General features: G+C 46.0%; 1 protein-coding gene across 1 annotated transcript in view; it reads left to right on the top strand.

The window, feature by feature from the left end:
- OTOP1 (otopetrin 1) overlaps nucleotides 1-4328 on the top strand; it is a gene marked incomplete at both ends in the record, with an annotated part of 42310 nt that extends 37982 nt beyond the window's left edge. Inside the window, one exon of the mRNA XM_081240554.1 lies at nucleotides 4158-4328. Within this exon, the coding sequence (XP_081096680.1) occupies nucleotides 4158-4328 (171 nt within the window). The remainder of the gene's footprint in view (nucleotides 1-4157) is intronic.
- Between the last annotated feature and the right edge of the window lie 14115 nt (nucleotides 4329-18443).

The raw sequence follows: 18443 nt of genomic DNA, 5'->3' as shown, positions 1-18443 counted from the left end.
TTGTGGGGATTTAATCTGCTGCTCTGGGGCTGCATGGAGAAATTTTCCTTTCTCTTTTTTATTAACACAGCTCCTGGGGTTCAGCTTTGGTTTAGGCCCCGCCTCTGCGTGTAGGCTGCTCTCAGGAGTCTGTTACCTGCCCAGACAGGAGAGGGTTAAAGCAACAGCTGTTTAGGGGGCTTTTGCTCACTCAGGCCAGGGGGAGGCAGGGGTACGGTAGTCATAATTGGGATGTGGGGCGAACCTGAGGCAGCAGAGACTGGTGCGATGTTACAACAGCCTGAGCTGTGCCGTGCATTCTCCCGGGGAACTTGTCCCTGGATCATGGGACCCTGTCAGTGGCGGGCTGCACAGGTTCCCAGGGTGGGTAGGGGTAGTGACCTGTGCTTGCACACAGGATTCTTGGTGGCAGCAGCAGCAGCGTTAGTGGTTCATGCCTGTCTCTGGTGTCTGAGCTGTTAGCTGCGGATTGCGCCCGTATCTGGAGCTCATTTAGGCGGTGCTCTGCCCACTGTGCACAGACAGGGGAGGAATCCCCTTTCTTTGTGCACCCTAAAACAATGGTCGCTTGCCTCTCTAGCAGGTCCAGACTTTTTCCCGGACTCCCTTCCAGCTAGCTCTGGTGCACTAGCCCCTTCAGGCTGTGTTCACGCAGCCAACCCCAGTCCTTTCCCTAGGGTCTGACCTCCGAAGCCCGAGCCTCAGCTTCTAGCCCCCGCCCGCCCCGGTGGGTGAGCAGACAAGCCTGTCGGGCTGGTGACTGCTGGTCGGCACCGATCCTCTGTGCGGGAATCTCTCCGCTTTGCCCTCCGCACCCCTGTTGCTGTGCTCTCCTCCGTGGCTCAGAGGCTTCCCCCCTCCACCACCCGCAGTCTCTGCCAGTGAAGGGGCTTCCTAGTGTGTGGAAACCTTTCCTCCTTCATAGCTCCCACCCAGAGGGGCAGGTCCCGTCCCTATTTTTTGTCTCTGTTTTTTCTTTTTTCTTTTGCCCTAGCCAGGTACGTGGGGAGTTTCTTGCCTTTTGGGAAGTCTGAAGTCTTCTGTCAGCATTCAGTAGTTGTTCTGTAGGAGTTGTTCCACATGCAGCTGTGTTTCTGATGTATTTATGGGGAGGAAGGTGATCTCCATGTCTTACTCTTCTGCCACCTTGAAGGTCTCTTCCTTTTCTTCTCATTTTCCCTCCCTTCTTGACAATATATCCTCTGTGTGCCCACTGGGGGCCAGCAGTGCTGTGAGTGATGAGGGTGCAACATGCCCCAAAGCTCTGGTCTTCCTCCTATGGGGCCTATAAGCCAGATGGCAGGACTAGCAACAAAAAATCAAACAGGAGAAATGCCTATAGTGCTGCGTGCCCTGCAGGGAAGTAAGAAAGGATGGGCGTGAGGTGGTGCTTGGATGGCCATGGCAGATCACATGGCCAAGTTGGTGGGAAGGGCTTTCTCAGGCGGTGGGATTAGAGACCAGAGCTGGATGGCAGAAGAAGCCATGGGTGCTCCAGGCAGAGGAATCAGCCGGTGCAAAACCCTGGGTGGGAGGAGCTTTCCTCCTTTGAGAAGAGGAGGAAGGGCATGTGACTGGGGTGGGTGAGTGGGGGACAATCTGGGGAGCTGGGCTGGGGTGTGGTAAGGGACCATCTAACAGAGGGCTCTGCCATCCCATGTAGCAGGTAGATTTTATTTTAAATGTGCTGTGAAGCCCTTGGGTGTTTAACCAGGAAAGGGACACCATCTTACATAAATAATTAATCTGGCGAAGAGTGGTGAATAAACTGTAGGCTGAGAGCTTAAGCAGGGGGCCACTGCAATGGTCCAGGTGAGATATGGGGGTGGTGGCCTGGCAGGTAGAGTGGAGAGAAACGGGTGGATTGAGAATTGATGGATTGGGTAACAGGCGGATTGTTATGAGAATGAGTGAGAAGATGAAGATGATGCCTGAAATTTTGATTAAGCCTCTGGGAGGAAGATGTTGCTGAGGAGATGGGGAGAAATGGGAATGTAATGTTGAATTTGAGATGCATTTTAGACAACCAAGTAGCCGGTGGGATATACGAGCCTGCAATTCTCAAGGGTGGACCAGACTGGTGATTTAGATTGGGAAGTCATAGGCCCATAGCTGGTATTTACAACCAGGACTGGGTGAGATCATCAGGGGTCATGGGTATAGGGTAGAGAAGAGGACCCAGGAATGAATGAGCCCTGGGACCAGCCAATATTAAGAGACTGAGCAAAGGAGGAGGAACAAGCTAAGGAGGGTGGGAAGAACCAGCTGGCGTGGGAGGATGACCCTTAAGGACCCAGAACACAGAGAACACAGTGGTCTAGAGATATAAGCCCACGAGTGTTCTATATGGAGATGTTAATGAAAGCCACGTGTATCAGATACCCATTGCTGCGTAAGAAATGAGCCCTAAACTCGGCAACTTAAAACAACAGACATTTCTTATTTCACAGCTTCTCTGGGTCAGGAATCTGAGTGTGACTTAGCTGGGTGGCTCTGCTCAGGGTCCCTTCCAGCCTGTGGTCAAACTGCCCACTGGGGCTGCAGTCATTTCATGGCTTGATTTTGGAGGGGAAGGGGGTCTGTTTCTAAACTCACTTATGTGGCTGTTGGAAGGATTCAGCTCCTCGTGGGCTGTTGGGATGAGGGTTTGAGTTCCTTGCTGGATGCGGGCCTGAGATCCCCCTCAGTTCTTGGCCATGTGGCCTCTGCATAGGCTGGCTCACATGGCATCCAGCTTCCTCTCTTGCAAGAGGGGGTGAGCAAGATGGACTCCAGAGTCCTTTTGTAACCTAATCTCAGAAGTGACATCCCATGACTTGTGTCATATTCTGTTAGTTAGAAGAGAGTCACTAGATTCAGTCCAACTCAAGGGGACAGGGCTCCACAAGATTCCCAGGAGGTGAGACCATTGGGGGTCACCCAAGAGGCTGCCTGCCACAGTGTAGGGGTGGAGAAAATTGTAGAAATGTCAGTGTGAGAGGGAAGCAGGTCTAGGAGCCCAACAATTTAAGGGGAGGTAGAGGAGGAGGAGCTGGGACAGGGAGGCTGAGAAAGGGGAACCAGTGTGTAGGTTCCATGAGCAACAAAAATAATAGGTTATTGCTTTATGTTTTGCAGACTTAGTTGCCATTTTATTCTCATCTGAGCCCTCTGAGACAGGTGTTAGTATTCCCATCTTATAGGTGAGGAAACTGTGGCTTGGAGATGTTAAATTATAGTCTGTAAGTGGCAGGAACCCAGGGCTGGTTCCACGGCATGTGCTTCTCCTCCCGATCAGGGGGATGTGGGCAGGGCCTGGGCTGCCTCTCTAAGCCAAGAACAAGGCAGGAAAAGGACCATAGAACTCACCAGCCCAGACCCACGTGGCTGAGACCCCCAAGCACCAATGGTGAAATGTAAAGACGGGTGTGGGAAACAGGGAGCACCCAGTAGGAAAACACTGGGGGCTATGGGAACACACAGGGAGTTCCTGCCTGACTGGTTAGATCAAGGAGGGCTTCCTGGAAGGGGAGGTGTCTCGGGACTTGGAAGAAGGTAGGACTTAGCAGAAGGAAGACAGGGAGTCCCTGATAGAGGAAGAGGCAGGAGCAAAACCCTGAAGGCTGGGGAAAGGTACATTTGGGGGCTGTGCACAGCCTGGGAGGGCCAGAGTGAAGGGCGTGATGAAGGATGCGGAGACGTGGACGTGTTCCCGATCATTGAGGGAATTTGGACTATCTCCTGGAGACATTTGGAGCCCTGGTGAGTGGTCAGCAGAGGAGTGACAAGGTCAGATGTGTGCTCTATAAAGATCACTCTGAAACCATGTAATGGGCTGGAGTGTGGGGGGGAATCGAAGGCACCCACTGGAGTGGGGGGGATCATGGGCCCACTGGAGTGGGGGTGATCATGGGAGGCATTGCAGCAGTCCGGGGAAGGGGAGACGGAGGACCAGACCAATGTGAGGGCTGTGGGGATGGAGAGAACCAGGTAGGTGTGAAGAACATTCATGCAGGATCGGGGCTCAGTGGACTGACACGCTCCATAGAGATGGGAGACACGCAGGGGCTGCTTACCCTTGTGACAGGTGTGACTCAGTGTCCCTGAGTCCAAGTCAGCTCCTGGGTTTGTGGGGGGCCCCCGGGCGGCTGCTAGGACCACCTCCTCTTCTCTTGCAGCTCTGGATCCCTCCCGCCTTTGGCTGCCGCCCCGAGTACGACAACGGATTGGAGGAAATTGTCTTTGGCTTTGAACCCTGGATAATAGTGGTCAACCTGGCCATGCCTTTTTCTATTTTCTACCGAATGCATGCAGCTGCCTCCCTCTTTGAGGTCTATTGTAAGATATAATCTGTGTCCACATCAAAGACTGAGGAGAGAGCTAACGAGAATTCAGTGGAGCCACCTGGGAATGGCGAGGTCGGGCAAACATTGCCTTACAAATGTGAGAAGGGCTGCCTTTTGTCTGCGATAATTGTTTTTCCCATGAGCTGGAATTGCCCATCACCCTGGATGAGTGTAAACAAGTTAGATCAAAATCTGAGATGGCTGAAGTCTGCCCTTGGTTAGTTAATTCTAATTGAACCTAAATTATTTGATCTCCTTCGAAATGAGATCCTCTGTTTTAGAATAATGTGATTTCAGGTTGGAAAAAACGTGTATCCAGTTTGTTTCTCATTAAAATATTTTCTGTTATCATGTTACTATATACAACCTTTTCCTGACCATCTGCATAGTCTAATCACCTTTAAATTTTATCTTTCCCAGAGCTGATGAATGTAGCTAAAATCACATTTAGTTTATATTGTACTTTCTGAATACGTTTCATTTTTTGAACAAAGTTATTTTTATCGTCTGGATGGAAATTTGTGTATAGATCAATATAAAGACATATTTCTCACCTGAAATTTTGGCATATTTTCATTTGTAAAGGTTTTTTTTAATACATTTTTAGTACCTTTCACTATAAATATATATATGCTTATTTTAGAAAATTAGGACATTTCAGAAGAGTAGAGAGAGAAAAAATCCCCTAAGATGCCATTGTTCAATTGACAATCATCTTTTTCTTCCAGTTTAATTGAGATGTGATTGACATATAGCACTGTATAAGTTTAAGGTGTACATTAATGATTTGGCTTACATCATGAAATGATTATCACAATAAGCTTCATGAACACTCGTCATCTCATATAGATGCAAAATTAAAGATAAGGATCTTAACAGTCTTTTTTTTTTTTTTTTTTTTTTTTTTTTTGCGATATGCGGGCCTCTCACTGTTGTGGCCTCTCCCGTTGCGGAGCACAGGCTCCGGACGTGCAGGCTCAGGGGCCGTGGCTCACGAGCCCAGCCGCTCCACGCCATGTGGGATCTTCCCGGACCGGGGCACAAACCCGTGTCCCCTGCATTGGCAGGCGGACTCTCAACCACTGCGCCACCAGGGAAGCCCTTGGCAGTCATTTTTTAAACATCTTGATGTGTTTCTTTTAACTGTGTTGGACGCACAGTATTCTTTTCATTGTTGTTTTGTTATACTTGCCAGAGATGATGCGACATATTCAATTTTGTATGCAGTTTCCCCTCAACAATATGGCACAAGCCTTCCCACCCACATTGTTATAAACTCTTTGTAAATATAACTTTCATACTATATTCTATTCTATTGAGTACCGTAATTAACTGTTTCCTATTGTTGGTTTTAGAGTGTTTGTAACTTTTTGTTTTTATCAGTGACTCTGCAAAAATCCACCATATATGTAAAACATTTTCTATATTTAGAATTGCTTCTTAAGATATATCCTTAAAATCAGGATGCCATATCCAAAGGTTATAAATAGTTTAAAGCCTCTGAAGGAATATTGACATTTGGGATGGTTTTGTATATGCTTTTTATTAATTCTTTTAAAATCATAATAAAATTAGTTAACTTACTGTAAGTACTAATGTGAACATCTTTTCATCTGAGTGTGTGTGTATATATATATATATATTTTTTTTTTTTTGACAACACAGAGAGACATAAGAAACACCAAAATTTTTACATAACTGAAATACTTTATATTCATTTTTGGGAAAGGTAGGAAATGGGCAGACAGACTAAAAGCAAAGTAAAACATTATCTATCATACCTTCCATCTAGGGCAGTTGTTCTCAACCGTGGGTGATCTTGTCTTCCAGGGGACTTTGGGCAATGTCTGGAGACATTTTTGTTACCGCTAGCGGGCGTCACTGGCATCTAATGGGTAGAGGCCAGGGAAGCTGTTAAACATCATCCAGTACACAGGACGGGACTGTTTCCACCACAAAGAATTATCCTGATCCAAATGTTAACAGTGCCTAGGTTGAGAAATTACAATCTAGAGGTTATTGCTGTTAATTTTTTGCTGCCTATTAGTACACACACAGATACACACACACTCACACAGGCACAAACGGGATTGCTTTTATATATATTGTATTTGCATGTAACTTGCTTTTTAAATCTTAATACACCAGCAAGCTTTGTAACTATTTTAGGGTCCCCTGGCATTGATTCTCACACTTCTGAATGCATTAGAATCATTTAGGGAGCCTGTTAGGATTCCTGCCTTCCCAGCTAGAAGGTCAGCTTCCGTTGGTCTACAGCGGGGTCCTGGATGCTTAAATAAGCATCTCAGGTGATGCCAACTCCCTTCCAGAAGCATCTCAGGAGTCCACGCACCTCAAGTTAAGACACCTGAAGGACATTCCTCGACATTGTGTTCTCTTCTGCAACATGACTTTGCATGGCTTCAAAGTACATTCCCTGGAGGGAGATACCATTCCTGATGTAGTGATGTAGTGAAACCCTGATGTTGGACATTTAGAGACATTTAAGTGGTTTGTTTGTTTGTTTGCTCTTGTAAATGACACCATGGCAAGCATCTTCTGCTGAGTCTTTGTGCACATTGGTAAACGACACTGTGTGAGATTACTACATGTGAATGCCAATTTCTCCAAAAGATCCCATTTTGGTCATTATTAATTTCCCCCTGTTCTAAGCACATCAGTACAGCCCTAGGGCCTCAGCCTGTGGGTTTTAGGCCCTGCCAAAAGAGATATAGGGAATCACAGTAATGCTGGGAACAACTGGTCCAGGCGTGGTGGTTTTTGGGTGGCATGGGGCACCATCAGAGATCAGAAAAGTCAGCATAGCCTTGCTGGGCTCAGGGCTTTTGAGAAGTGATCTTAAAGATGTCCCTAAACAAGAAGAGCCCACAGCCTCAGGGGTGGCTATTCCAGCCAGGCAGCTTCGACCCACAAGTGGTTAAGCATCCTGACTCAACCAGTTTAGGCACCAAGGAAAATTTATTACCTTAATGCAATTCACAGAAAAGGAACCAGAGTGTGCAATTAACAAGTGTCCAGATCTCAGGGCTAGAATAAGAGCAATACAAATTAAAATAACAATGAGATACTATTTCCCATTCATCAGATTGGCAAGGGTTGGTTGGCAAGATGTGAAAGAAAGGGAATTCATATACACGGGTGGTAGGAGAGTATATTGATAAAGCCACGTGGAAGAACAATTGGCAATATTGACTAGGGCTACAGGTGCATATTTCTTAAGACCTAGCAATACCACTTGGTGTGTGTGTGCCCCAGAGGTACCCTCACTCACATGTGTTCATCACACATAGGAGATGTGTTCAGAAATGTCTACAGCAATAGTGCTTGTCATTGGGAAAAACTGAAAACAGCCTAAATGTCCATCAGTTAGGAGTATGAATAGGTAAATTATGGACTATTCCTACAATGGAATGTTTTTTCACAGGAGTGAAAAAAATGAATGGGCCAGAACAACATGTATCAACTTGGGTAATCCCTCAAGACAATGCGGAATTAAGAATGAAGTAGCATGAAGGTATAATTGGTATGATACCATTAATATAATGTTTCAAAACAAACAAAACAATTCCTGATATTTAAGGGATACATCCATACACAGTAAAATTATAAACGCACATGAAGGTAGGATGCACCCCAAGTTCAGTGTAGTGGTTACCTGTGGGCTGGGAGGGAGGACTGGAGTGGAGACAAACAGCTGAGTGCATGCAGTGTCTGAAATGTTTGATGTCTTAGACAAAGTGATTGGTATAAAAGTATTCATTATAGTTTCTTCTGTGCTTTTTGATATGCACAAGGTATTTCATAATAAAAACATTTGAAAGAAAGAGAAAAGAAAGTCAACATAAGGAAGATGAACTCAGAGTCATCAGAGAAGGTGAACTTGCAATATTCATCCACCATTGCTGGGAGGAGGGTGTCAAGGCTACTGCTGTGTGGTTTCCTGGGCAGGTAGATGCCAGAGGTGGAGTAACTCAATGCCATTAGCTGTAAACATCACCCGACTCGCTCCCCAGGGATGATTCCATGCTCATCAGGAAACCCGACATGGATTTGTTTTCCCGTGTGGTTCTCTACTGTGGGGACCGATGCCCTCGGCACTCAAGTTACCAGGATAATCTCTTTCTCATCTGTTCTCACCTGTGGCAACATGATCAGGGAAGAGCCTATGCATTTGGCAGCTTGAGCTCATTCATCCCTGACCCTGGTCAAGGTAGGATTTGAACTCATGATTTTGGGGTACCATGGCTGTTGGTGAGGCTGAATTGGAAGGGCAGAAACTTTGGAGCTGGACACCCAGGGTCACAACTAGCCCCGTGGCACCTGGGTGTGCCTTAGAAAAGATTTCCCTTCCACAAGACCTTTTATGAACTGCTGGACTAAACCGCACCAGCATCTGCCTAGTCGTCCTTGCCTGGAGGTCAAATTAGCCTCCTTTGTCTCCCCACAGGGAACATGAAGCCCAGTTGGAGTAATTACTACTCTCGCCTGCTCACTGCATAACCCTTCAAATTCACCAAGCTCCTCTTGTCTGTCTCTGTCTATGAAGTCTGAGCTCCCAGCTGACCTCACTGGATAAGCATTACTACTCTATTAGAATGGGGGGTGGGACTTCCCTGGCAGTCCAGTGGTTAAGAATCTGTGCTTCCACTGCAGGGGACACGGGGTTCGATCCCCGGTCGTGGAACTAGGATCCCTCATGCTGCGCGGTGCGGCCAAAAAAAAATGCGGGGAACCTTTGACCACGCCTACATCACGAGGAAGTTGTAGCATTTGGACCACTGAGCCTTTAAAAAACCCATTGCTTTTCCTCTCTATTAGACATATCGTCTTAAAAAAAAAGCCAACTCGGTAAAAATATCATTCAAACAGTCGCTTGAGGATGTGTGTACAGGCCAATGCATCCACGGACAGAACAACTCCCTTTTCTCCCAGTTGTAAATTGCTACACTTAGCTTCACAGGGTGAAGAGCGAGCAGAAGCTGCTGCAAACAGCTGGTTCTTCCCTGGGATTATGAGCGTTGCTGTGGAAGAGCATGACCAGCAGAGGGCGCTGGTGCCTTTCCTTCTGAACCCACTTCACTTGTACTTTCAGGCCAAAGTGAGGGGTGATGTTGTGGTAGCAGCCTAAGGGTAAAAATGCCCCGATTGTACTCTATCCATAGCTCTGGGTTCCTGCGATGTGTTAGAGATGGCTGTCACCATCCCAGCGGAGGGCTGGGAAAATTCTGAGTTCTCACAGGGAAGCTGAGAACTAGTTAGTTTCAACAAGGATGCTCCTTCCACGTGCCCTCACCACCTCCCACTTCCTGGGGGAGGTTTGGAGGAACAGGGTGTATGCAGGGTGTTATGAGGCTGGGGTGGAACTTGGTCAGGGCAGCTGGCGGGAGGGCACTCCATGGGGTCTGATGGGGAATGACCGAGACATTAGCTTGTCCTAAAAGCAGAGCCATGGGGACCATGGTGAGGAGACAGGAGAACGATGAGTGTAGTGTTTTAATGCTCAAAAGGGATGGTAGTTCTGGTGTGGTGTTTCAGCCGCATTAATAACATAGGAAACACCACAGTGATGACGGTATGTTAATTGTCTAAAAAAAGTAAATCAAATCAAGTCACCTGCTAAAAACCCTTCAACGGCTTCCCGTTGCTTTTAGAAGAATGTACAAACTCCTAACGGTGGTCTGTTGGGATCTTCAGGATCTGGCCTCTGCAGCTCCATGTTCTTCTCAAGCCAGACCCTCCCTCTGCCTCCCCCTCCCCCAGCCACCCCCGCCTGCACTGCTGCAGCCACAGCTCTCCCAGGGCACGTCCTTGAATATTCCAAGCTCTTCTGATCCTCAGGACCTTTGCAGTGCTTCCCACCCCTCCTTGATCATCTGTCTAAACAGACCCTCTGTTGTGCTTCACCTCGGCGCCCTTTACCGTTACTTCCATAGTTAGTTACTTCTTTTTTTGCGCTTTTCTCTTGGGAGGGTGGCGCTTTGCCTCTTTCTCTCCCAGGGCCTCACCACGTGGGTTGCATGACCACATCTGCTGCCTTCTCGACCCCAGACTGTCGCAGGGCATGGGGAGACCCCGGGAAGGCTTGTGATTGGCCTGTTTCAGACCTGGCAGAACTTCTCTGTCCGCTTCTAGTCCACATCTGCGGACCCTCGTTTGCCTTTAAGGCACAAGAGGGCGCTTTAAGCCTGGTGCTTAATAAAGAGTCCAGACAAGACCATGCATTAGGATGTGCTCCCCTCTTCCTGCTCTGCATCAGGAGCTAAGCAGGGGCACCCAGTTCTAGGGAGGCCTGTAGGTGGGGTCTGCTCTCCTCCGTAGGGAGGAACCAGCGGCCAATCGCTTCTTCCCGCCGGGACAGGAAGTGATTCGACTGTCTCCCCGACAGACTGACAGCCGCAAGGGCTGCCTACATGTCTTGGCAGATGTTTCTAGAACGCCCGTCTTGGGTGATTGGTCCAAGCCAAGCATAGTGACACCCTCCTCCCCTTCGCTGGGCATCGGTATGGATGGTATGGAGGTGGGCATGTGAGTAGGTCTAGACCAGTTGGGGGTAACCTATGCCTGTGAGCTAAGAATGGGTTTTACATTTTTGAAAGGTTGTTTTTAAAAAAACACATTCAAAAAAGAATATGCTGCAGAGACCATAAGGTTCTTATGGCCCATAAGAACCTACCATATTTACTATCTGGTCCTTTACAGAAAACGTTTGCTGACCCCTGGTCTTGATGATGAGAGGTAAGAGCCCTCTGCTGGATAGCCCTGGAAGGATTTGGATCCCTAATAAGGAAGAGATGAGGAGGAGGTTTGCCTTTTTTCCTGCCTAAATGTGGTTGTGGGAGGAAGTCAAGCCTGGAGCTGTGGCAGCCAGTTTGTGACCATGAAGCAAGCAGCCCAAGAATAAGAGGCCAATATGCAGAGGAAGGAGATGCAAGGAGGCTGAGTCCTTGAATACACTGCTGAGCCCCTGTCTGATCCTGGAACTGTCGTCCTCTGAACTCCTTCTTATGGAAGGTAAACGTTATTGTTGTTTAAGCAAAGGGTAGGCAAACATTTTCTGTAGAGGGCCAGGCAGAAAATATTTTAGGTTTGGTGAACCATCAGCTCTCTGTTGCAACTACTTACCTCTGCCCCTGTAGCGTGAAAGCAGCCACAGGTGATTCATCAATGAATGGGTGGGGCTGTGCCAATAAAACTTTATTGAACCAAACAGGCAGTGGGCTGGATCTGGCCCTGGGAGCTTGCTGATGCCTGCTGTGCATTGGGTATTTTGTTGCTTGCAGCTGACCCATCCTAACTAGCATTCTCTGAAGTCGGCCTCAGCTCAGAAGTGCCCCTGAGCTCTAGCATGGAGGGGTAAGCCTGAGAGTGGGGAGGTGCTGCAGTGCTGGTGGGTGCTGGGAGATTAGCACATAAAGTCCACCCACTGATATGTCCTTTTCTCCATGTCCACATCATGCTTCCCACTGTTTCCTCCAATATCTTCTCGTAGTCCTAACAACTGTCCTGTGAGCACATGACCTTAACAAAAACGGTTTCACCTTTTCCAGGAATGTGATCCAGGGAATGAAAGGCGCTCCTGCTTCCCCTCGATGCTCTACTCTGGCTGCGGTCAGCCCTTCACCCACCCTGCCTGGCAGGGGATGGCGTGGCCCACTCACTGGACAGGACTGAGCTCCACAGCTGTGTCTACTAGGTCACAGAGCCAAAGAGTAGTCAAAGGAGGAACAGGGCAGATCACCTTCCTGGACTGAGCACCGTCCCCGAAAGTGCAATTTCTCCTACAATTTAAAGGTGATATGATGGCATAATGGTGTTTAAGACCGTGGCCAGCACTGTGGTCCCGAACTGCAGAAACAGGTGAGGGCTCTGTCCCTGATGTTAGAATCTGGGTGTTCCTTGAGTGCTATGCTGGACCCTGAAGAAAGGACAAGATCCCAGCAAGAGTTAGGGGTGGGGCCTTCCAGGAAAGGGCCCTGATTCTGCCTTCCCAGGTGCACAGAGAGCCAGGGCTGCCCCTTAATGTGTCCCTGATGAATGGTACTTCCGTGGTAGAAGTGTGGTTTGGGGAGACGGCCAGGCTTTGAGTCCAGGTTCAGGTCTCTGCTGCAAGTTACTGTCCCCTCACTGAGCCTTGGTTTTCTCCTCTATAAGACAGTGGGGATAGCCTGACACACCTTAAAGGGTCACTGAAAGCATGAACTGAGATGATGCATGTAAAGCTGGAACCATACAGCCTGGCGGGCAGCAAGTTCTTTTTTTTTTTTTTTTTGCGGTACGCGGGCCTCTCACTGTTGTGGCCTCTTCCATTGCAGAGCACAGGCTCCAGACGCACAGGCTCAGTGGCCATGGCTCACGGGCCTAGCCGCTCCGCGGCATGTGGGATCTTCCCGGACAGGGGCCCCGTGTCCCCTGTATTGGCAGGCGGACTCTCAACCACTGTGCCACCAGGGAAGCCCTGGCAGCAAGTTATTATTATGGCTACACGGACAATTTCAGGTCTCTGCCTCCAGGGATGCTGCCGAGTGTGGACCAGATGTCTCTCTTTGCACACGACAAGTGCTGCTCCGAGAATTCTCAGATTGCTGGTCCTCTACATGGCCCAGAGAGTCCGTAGGAGGAAAGACAATGCCCCTTAAAGATGTCCACACGTCCTAATCCCTGGAACCTGTGAATAGGTCACCTTAGAAGGCAAAAGGGACTTTGCAGATGTGATTAAGTCAAGGATATTAACATGGGAGATTCTCATGGAATATTAGGGCAGGCCCTCAATGTAATCACAAATGTCCTTATAAAAGGAAGATTTGACTATGGAAGAGGAGGAGGAAATGTGATTTCAGAGGCAGAGATTGAAGTGATGTGGCCACAAGCCAAGGAGTGCCAGCAGCCACCAGAAGCTGGAAGAGGCAGGGATGGGATTCTCCTTCAGGCCTCTGTTTTCTTTTTTTTTTTTAATGTGTATTTTTTTAATTAGTTTCTGCTTTATAACAAAGTGAATCAGTCATACATATACATCTGTTCCCACATCCCTTCCCTCATGCATCTCCCTCCCTCCCACCCTCCCCATCCCACCCCTCCAGGCGGTCACAAAGCACCGAGCTGATCTCCCTGTGCAGGCCTCTGTTGATGGCTCTGCCAACACCTTCATTTCAGTCCAGTAAGACTCATTTTGATCTTTTGATGTCCAGAACGGTAAGATAATAAATTTATGTTTTAAGCCACAAAGTTTGTGGCAGTTTGTTATCGCATGCATAGGAAATGCTTTTTCCCTTTACACCGGAAAAAGCTGGATGGTCCAGGGCACTACCAAGCCATCTGTGTCTTGGTTTCCCTGTCTGCAGATGGAGCAGGTGAACAGCATGAATCGGGTCTTGGCTTCAATGACACACTTCCTCTGGGTTGGTTCTATTTCTCTGGCCTCCCTTCTCAGAGCTGTTTGCAGGCTCATGGCCCTCTTCTTGGCCATTTGGTGTTGGAATTTCTGGGGGGCTATACTGGGTCCTCTTGGCTTCTCACTGCTCTTCTTGGTGGTCTAGTTCATGGCCAAGGGCTTGCCTACTGTACAGATACTGTTGGCTCTGAAATTTGCATTTTCAGCCTGACCTCTCAACTGCAGGCTAGTTATTTCCAGCAGCATACTTGGATGTCTCAAAGACACTTTATACTGAATGTGTCCAACACCAAACTCAAGATATCCCACTCCTCTGGCCACTTCTTCCTTCATATTTTCCATCCCCATGGATTGTTCCAGCCTCTGTCTGTTATTCAAGTCAGACAAACAAGGGCTGTCTTTACACTGCCCTTATGCCTCATTTCCAATCAGTGGCCACACCTGTCACTTCCACCCCCAAATACCTTGGTTGCATCCACTTCTCCCCACTTGCAACCCCACCCCCTACTCCAAGCCACCATCGTCTCCATCTTGGTCTTCCGAAGTAGCTTCCTCACTCATTTCTCCAGTGCATCCCTTGCCTCTACCAGTCTGTCCTTCATGCTATGGCTGGAGTGGTGTTTGAGAAAGGCCAAGATGCTCCTATCCCTCCCCTGCCCAACATCCTCCGGTGGCCTCCCCTCACTGCTGAGACAGAGAAACATACCTTGGCCCCGGGTCCTGCATGGTCTTTCTTGACCACCTCTCCAGCCTGATCTCATATCACTTTCCTTGTGCTTCACTTTTCCTCTGTGCTCCATCACACTGACCAGCTTCTTTAGCTTTTTGAATGTGTTATGTTCCCTCCTGCTCCAGGACCTTTGCACTTGCTGCTTCCTCTTCCTTTCAGTTAGTTAATTCCTACTCATCTTTCAGATCTCCATCCAAACAATGGTTTCTCAGGGAAGTCTTCACTCACCCCTAGACCAGGTCTGGTGTCCCTATGAACTTTTGCAACACCATTTAGCTTTCCTTCACTGTGTCTATTGTACCTTTTAATTGTACAATTATGTGTCAGCTTGTTTGAATAGTGGTCCTTCTTTTTTTTAGTTGGAAAATTGAGGAATATTTTAATCAGTGTTTTGTGTAATTTTTTTTTTGCTTTATAACAAATTTAATCAGTTATACATATACATATGTTCCCATATCCCCTCCCTTTTGTGTCTCCCTCCCACCCTCCCTATCCCACCCCTCCAGGCAGTCACAAAGCAACGAGCTGATCTCCCTGTGCTATGCGGCTGCTTCCCACTAGCTATCTACCTTACGTTTGGTAGTGTATATATGTCCATGCCGCTCTTTCACTTTGTCACAGCTTACCCTTCCCCCTCCCCATATCCTCAAGTCCATTCTCTAGTAGGTCTGTGTCTTTATTCCTGTCTTAGCCCTATGTTCTTCATGACATTTTTTTTTCTTAAATTCCATATATATGTGTCAGCATACAGTATTTGTCTTTCTCTTTCTTACTTCACTCTGTATGACAGACTCTAGGTCCATCCACCTCATTACAAATAGCTCAATTTCATTTCTTTTTATGGCTGAGTAATATTCCATTGTATATATGTGCCACATCTTCTTTACCCATTCATCCGATGATGGACACTTAGGTTGTTTCCATCTCTGGGCTATTGTAAATAGGGCTGCTATGAATATTTTGGTACATGTCTCTTTTTGAATTATGGTTTTCTCAGGGTATATGCCCAGTAGTGGGATTGCTGGGTCATATGGTAGTTCTATTTGTAGTTTTTTAAGGAACCTCCATACCGTTCTCCATAGTGGCTGTACCAATTCACATTCCCACCAGCAGTGCAAGAGTGTTCCCTTTTTTCCACACCCTCTCCAGCATTTATTGTTTCTAGATTTTTTGATGATGGCCATTCTGACTGGTGTGAGATGATATCTCATTGTAGTTTTGATTTGCATTTCTCTAATGAGTAAAGATGTTGAGCATCCTTTCATGTGTTTGTTGGCAGTCTGTATATCTTCTTTGGAGAAATGTCTATCTAGGTCTTCTGCCCATTTTTGGATTGGGTTGTTTGTTTTTTTGTTATTGAGCTGCATGAGCTGCTTATAAATTTTGGAGATTAATCCTTTGTCAGTTGCTTCATTTGCAAATACTTTCTCCCATTCTGAGGGTTGTCTTTTGGTCTTGTTTATGGTTTCCTTTGATGTGCAAAAGCTTTTAAGTTTCATTAGGTCCCATGTGTTTATTTTTGTCTTTATTTCCATTTCTCTAGGAGGTGGGTCAAAAAGGATCTTGCTGTGATTTATGTCATAGAGTGTTCTGCCTATGTTTTCCTCTAAGAGTTTGATAGTTTCTGGCCTTACATTTAGGTCTTTAATCCATTTTGAGCTTATTTTTGTGTATGGTGTTAGGGAGTGATCTAATCTCATACGTTTACATGTCCCTATCCAGTTTTCTCAGCACCACTTATTGAAGAGACTGTCCTTTCTCCACTGTATATTCCTGCCTCCTTTATCAAAGATAAGGTGACCATATGTCCGTGGGTTTATCTCTGGGCTTTCTATCCTGTTCCATTGATCTATCTTTCTGTTTTTGTGCCAGTATCATACTGTCTTGATTACTGTAGCTTTGTAGTATTGTCTGAAGTCAGGGGGCCTGATTCCTCCAGCTCCATTTTTCGTTCTCAAGATTGCTTTGGCTATTCGGGGTCTTTTGTGTTTCCATACAAATTGTGAAATTTTTTGTTCTAGTTCTGTGAAAAATGCCAGTGGGAGTTTGACAGGGATTGCATTGAATCTGTAGATTGCTTTGGGTAGTAGAGTCATTTTCACAATATTGATCCTTCCAATCCAAGAACATGGTACATCTCTCCATCTATTTGTATCATCTTTAATTTCTTTCATCAGTGTCTTATAATTTTCTGCATACAGGTCTTTTGTCTCCTTAGGTAGGTTTATTCCTAGATATTTTATTCTTTTTGTTGCAATGGTAAATGGGAGTGTTTCCTTGATTTCACTTTCAGATTTTTCATCATTAGTATATAGGAATGCCAGAGATTTCTGTACATTAATTTTGTATCCTGCTACTTTACCAAATTCATTGATTAGCTCTAGTAGTTTTCTGGTAGCATCTTTAGGATTCTCTATGTATAGTATCATGTCATCTGCAAACAGTGACAGCTTTACTTCTTCTTTTCCGATTTGGATTCCTTTTATTTCCTTTTCTTCTCTGATTGCTGTGGCTAAAACTTCCAAAACTAGGTTGAATAAGAGTGGTGAGAGTGGGCAACCTTGTCTTGTTCCTGATCTTAGTGGAAATGCTTTCAGTTTTTCACCATTGAGGAAGATGCTGGCTGTGGGTTTGTCATATATGGCCTTTATTATGTTGAGGAAAGTTCCCTCTATGCCTACTTTCTGCAGGTTTTTTATCATAAATGGGTGTTGAATTTTGTCAAAAGCTTTCTCTGCATCTATTGAGATGATCATATGGTTTTTCTCCTTCAATTTGTTAATATGGTGTATCACGTTGATTGATTTGCGTATATTGAAGAATCCTTGCATTACTGGAGTAAACCCCACTTGACCATGGTGTATGATCCTTTTAATGTGCTGTTGGATTCTGTTTGCTAGTATTTTGTTGAGGATTTTTGCATCTATGTTCATCAGTGATATTGGCCTGTAGTTTTCTTTCTTTGTGACATCCTTGTCTGGTTTTGGTATCAAGGTGATGGTGGCCTCGTAGAATGAGTTTGGGAGTGTTCCTCCCTCTGCTATATTTTGGAAGAGTTTGAGAAGGATAGGGGTTAGCTCTTCTCTAAATGCTTGATAGAATTCGCCTGTGAAGCCATCTGGTCCTGGGGTTTTGTTTGTTGGAAGATTTTTTTATCACAGTTTCAATTTCAGTGCTTGTGATTGGTCTGTTCATATTTTCTATTTCTTCCTGATTCAGTCTTGGCAGGTTGTGCATTTCTAAGAATTTGTCCATTTCTTCCAGGTTGTCCATTTTATTGGCATAGAGCTGCTTATAGTAATCTCTCCTGATCTTTTGTATTTCTGCAGTGTCAGTTGTTACTTCTCCTTTTTCATTTCTAATTCTATTGATTTGAGTCTTCTCCCTTTTTTTCTTGATGAGTCTGGCTAATGGTTTATCAATTTTGTTTATCTTCTCAAAGAACCAGCTTTTAGTTTTATTGATCTTTGCTATCGTTTCCTTCATTTCTTTTTCATTTATTTCTGATCTGATTTTTATGATTTCTTTCCTTCTGCTAACTTTGGGATGTTTTTGTTCTTTCTCTAATTGCTTTAGGTGCAAGGTTAGGTTGTTTATTCGAGATGTTTCCTGTTTCTTAAAGTGGGATTGTATTGCTATAAACTTCCCTCTTAGAAGTGCTTTGGCTGCATCCCATAGGTTTTGGGTCGTCGTGTCTCCATTGTCATTTGTTTCTAGGTGTTTTTTAATTTCCTCTTTGATTTCTTCAGTGATCACTTCGTTATTAAGTAGTGTATTGTTTAGCCTCCATGTGTTTGTATTTTTTACAGCTCTTTTCCTGTAATTGATATCTAGTCTCATAGCATTGTGGTCGGAAAAGATACTTGATACAATTTCAATTTTCTTAAATTTACCAAGGCTTGATTTGTGACCCAAGATATGATCTATCCTGGAGAATGTTCCATGAGCACTTGAGAAAAATGTGTATTCTGTTGTTTTT

The sequence above is a fragment of the Mesoplodon bidens genome, assembly GCF_964165515.1.
Source record: "Mesoplodon bidens genome assembly, chromosome: 1".
Lineage (NCBI taxonomy): Eukaryota > Metazoa > Chordata > Mammalia > Artiodactyla > Ziphiidae > Mesoplodon > Mesoplodon bidens.
This window is presented reverse-complemented; position numbering and strand designations above follow the sequence as displayed.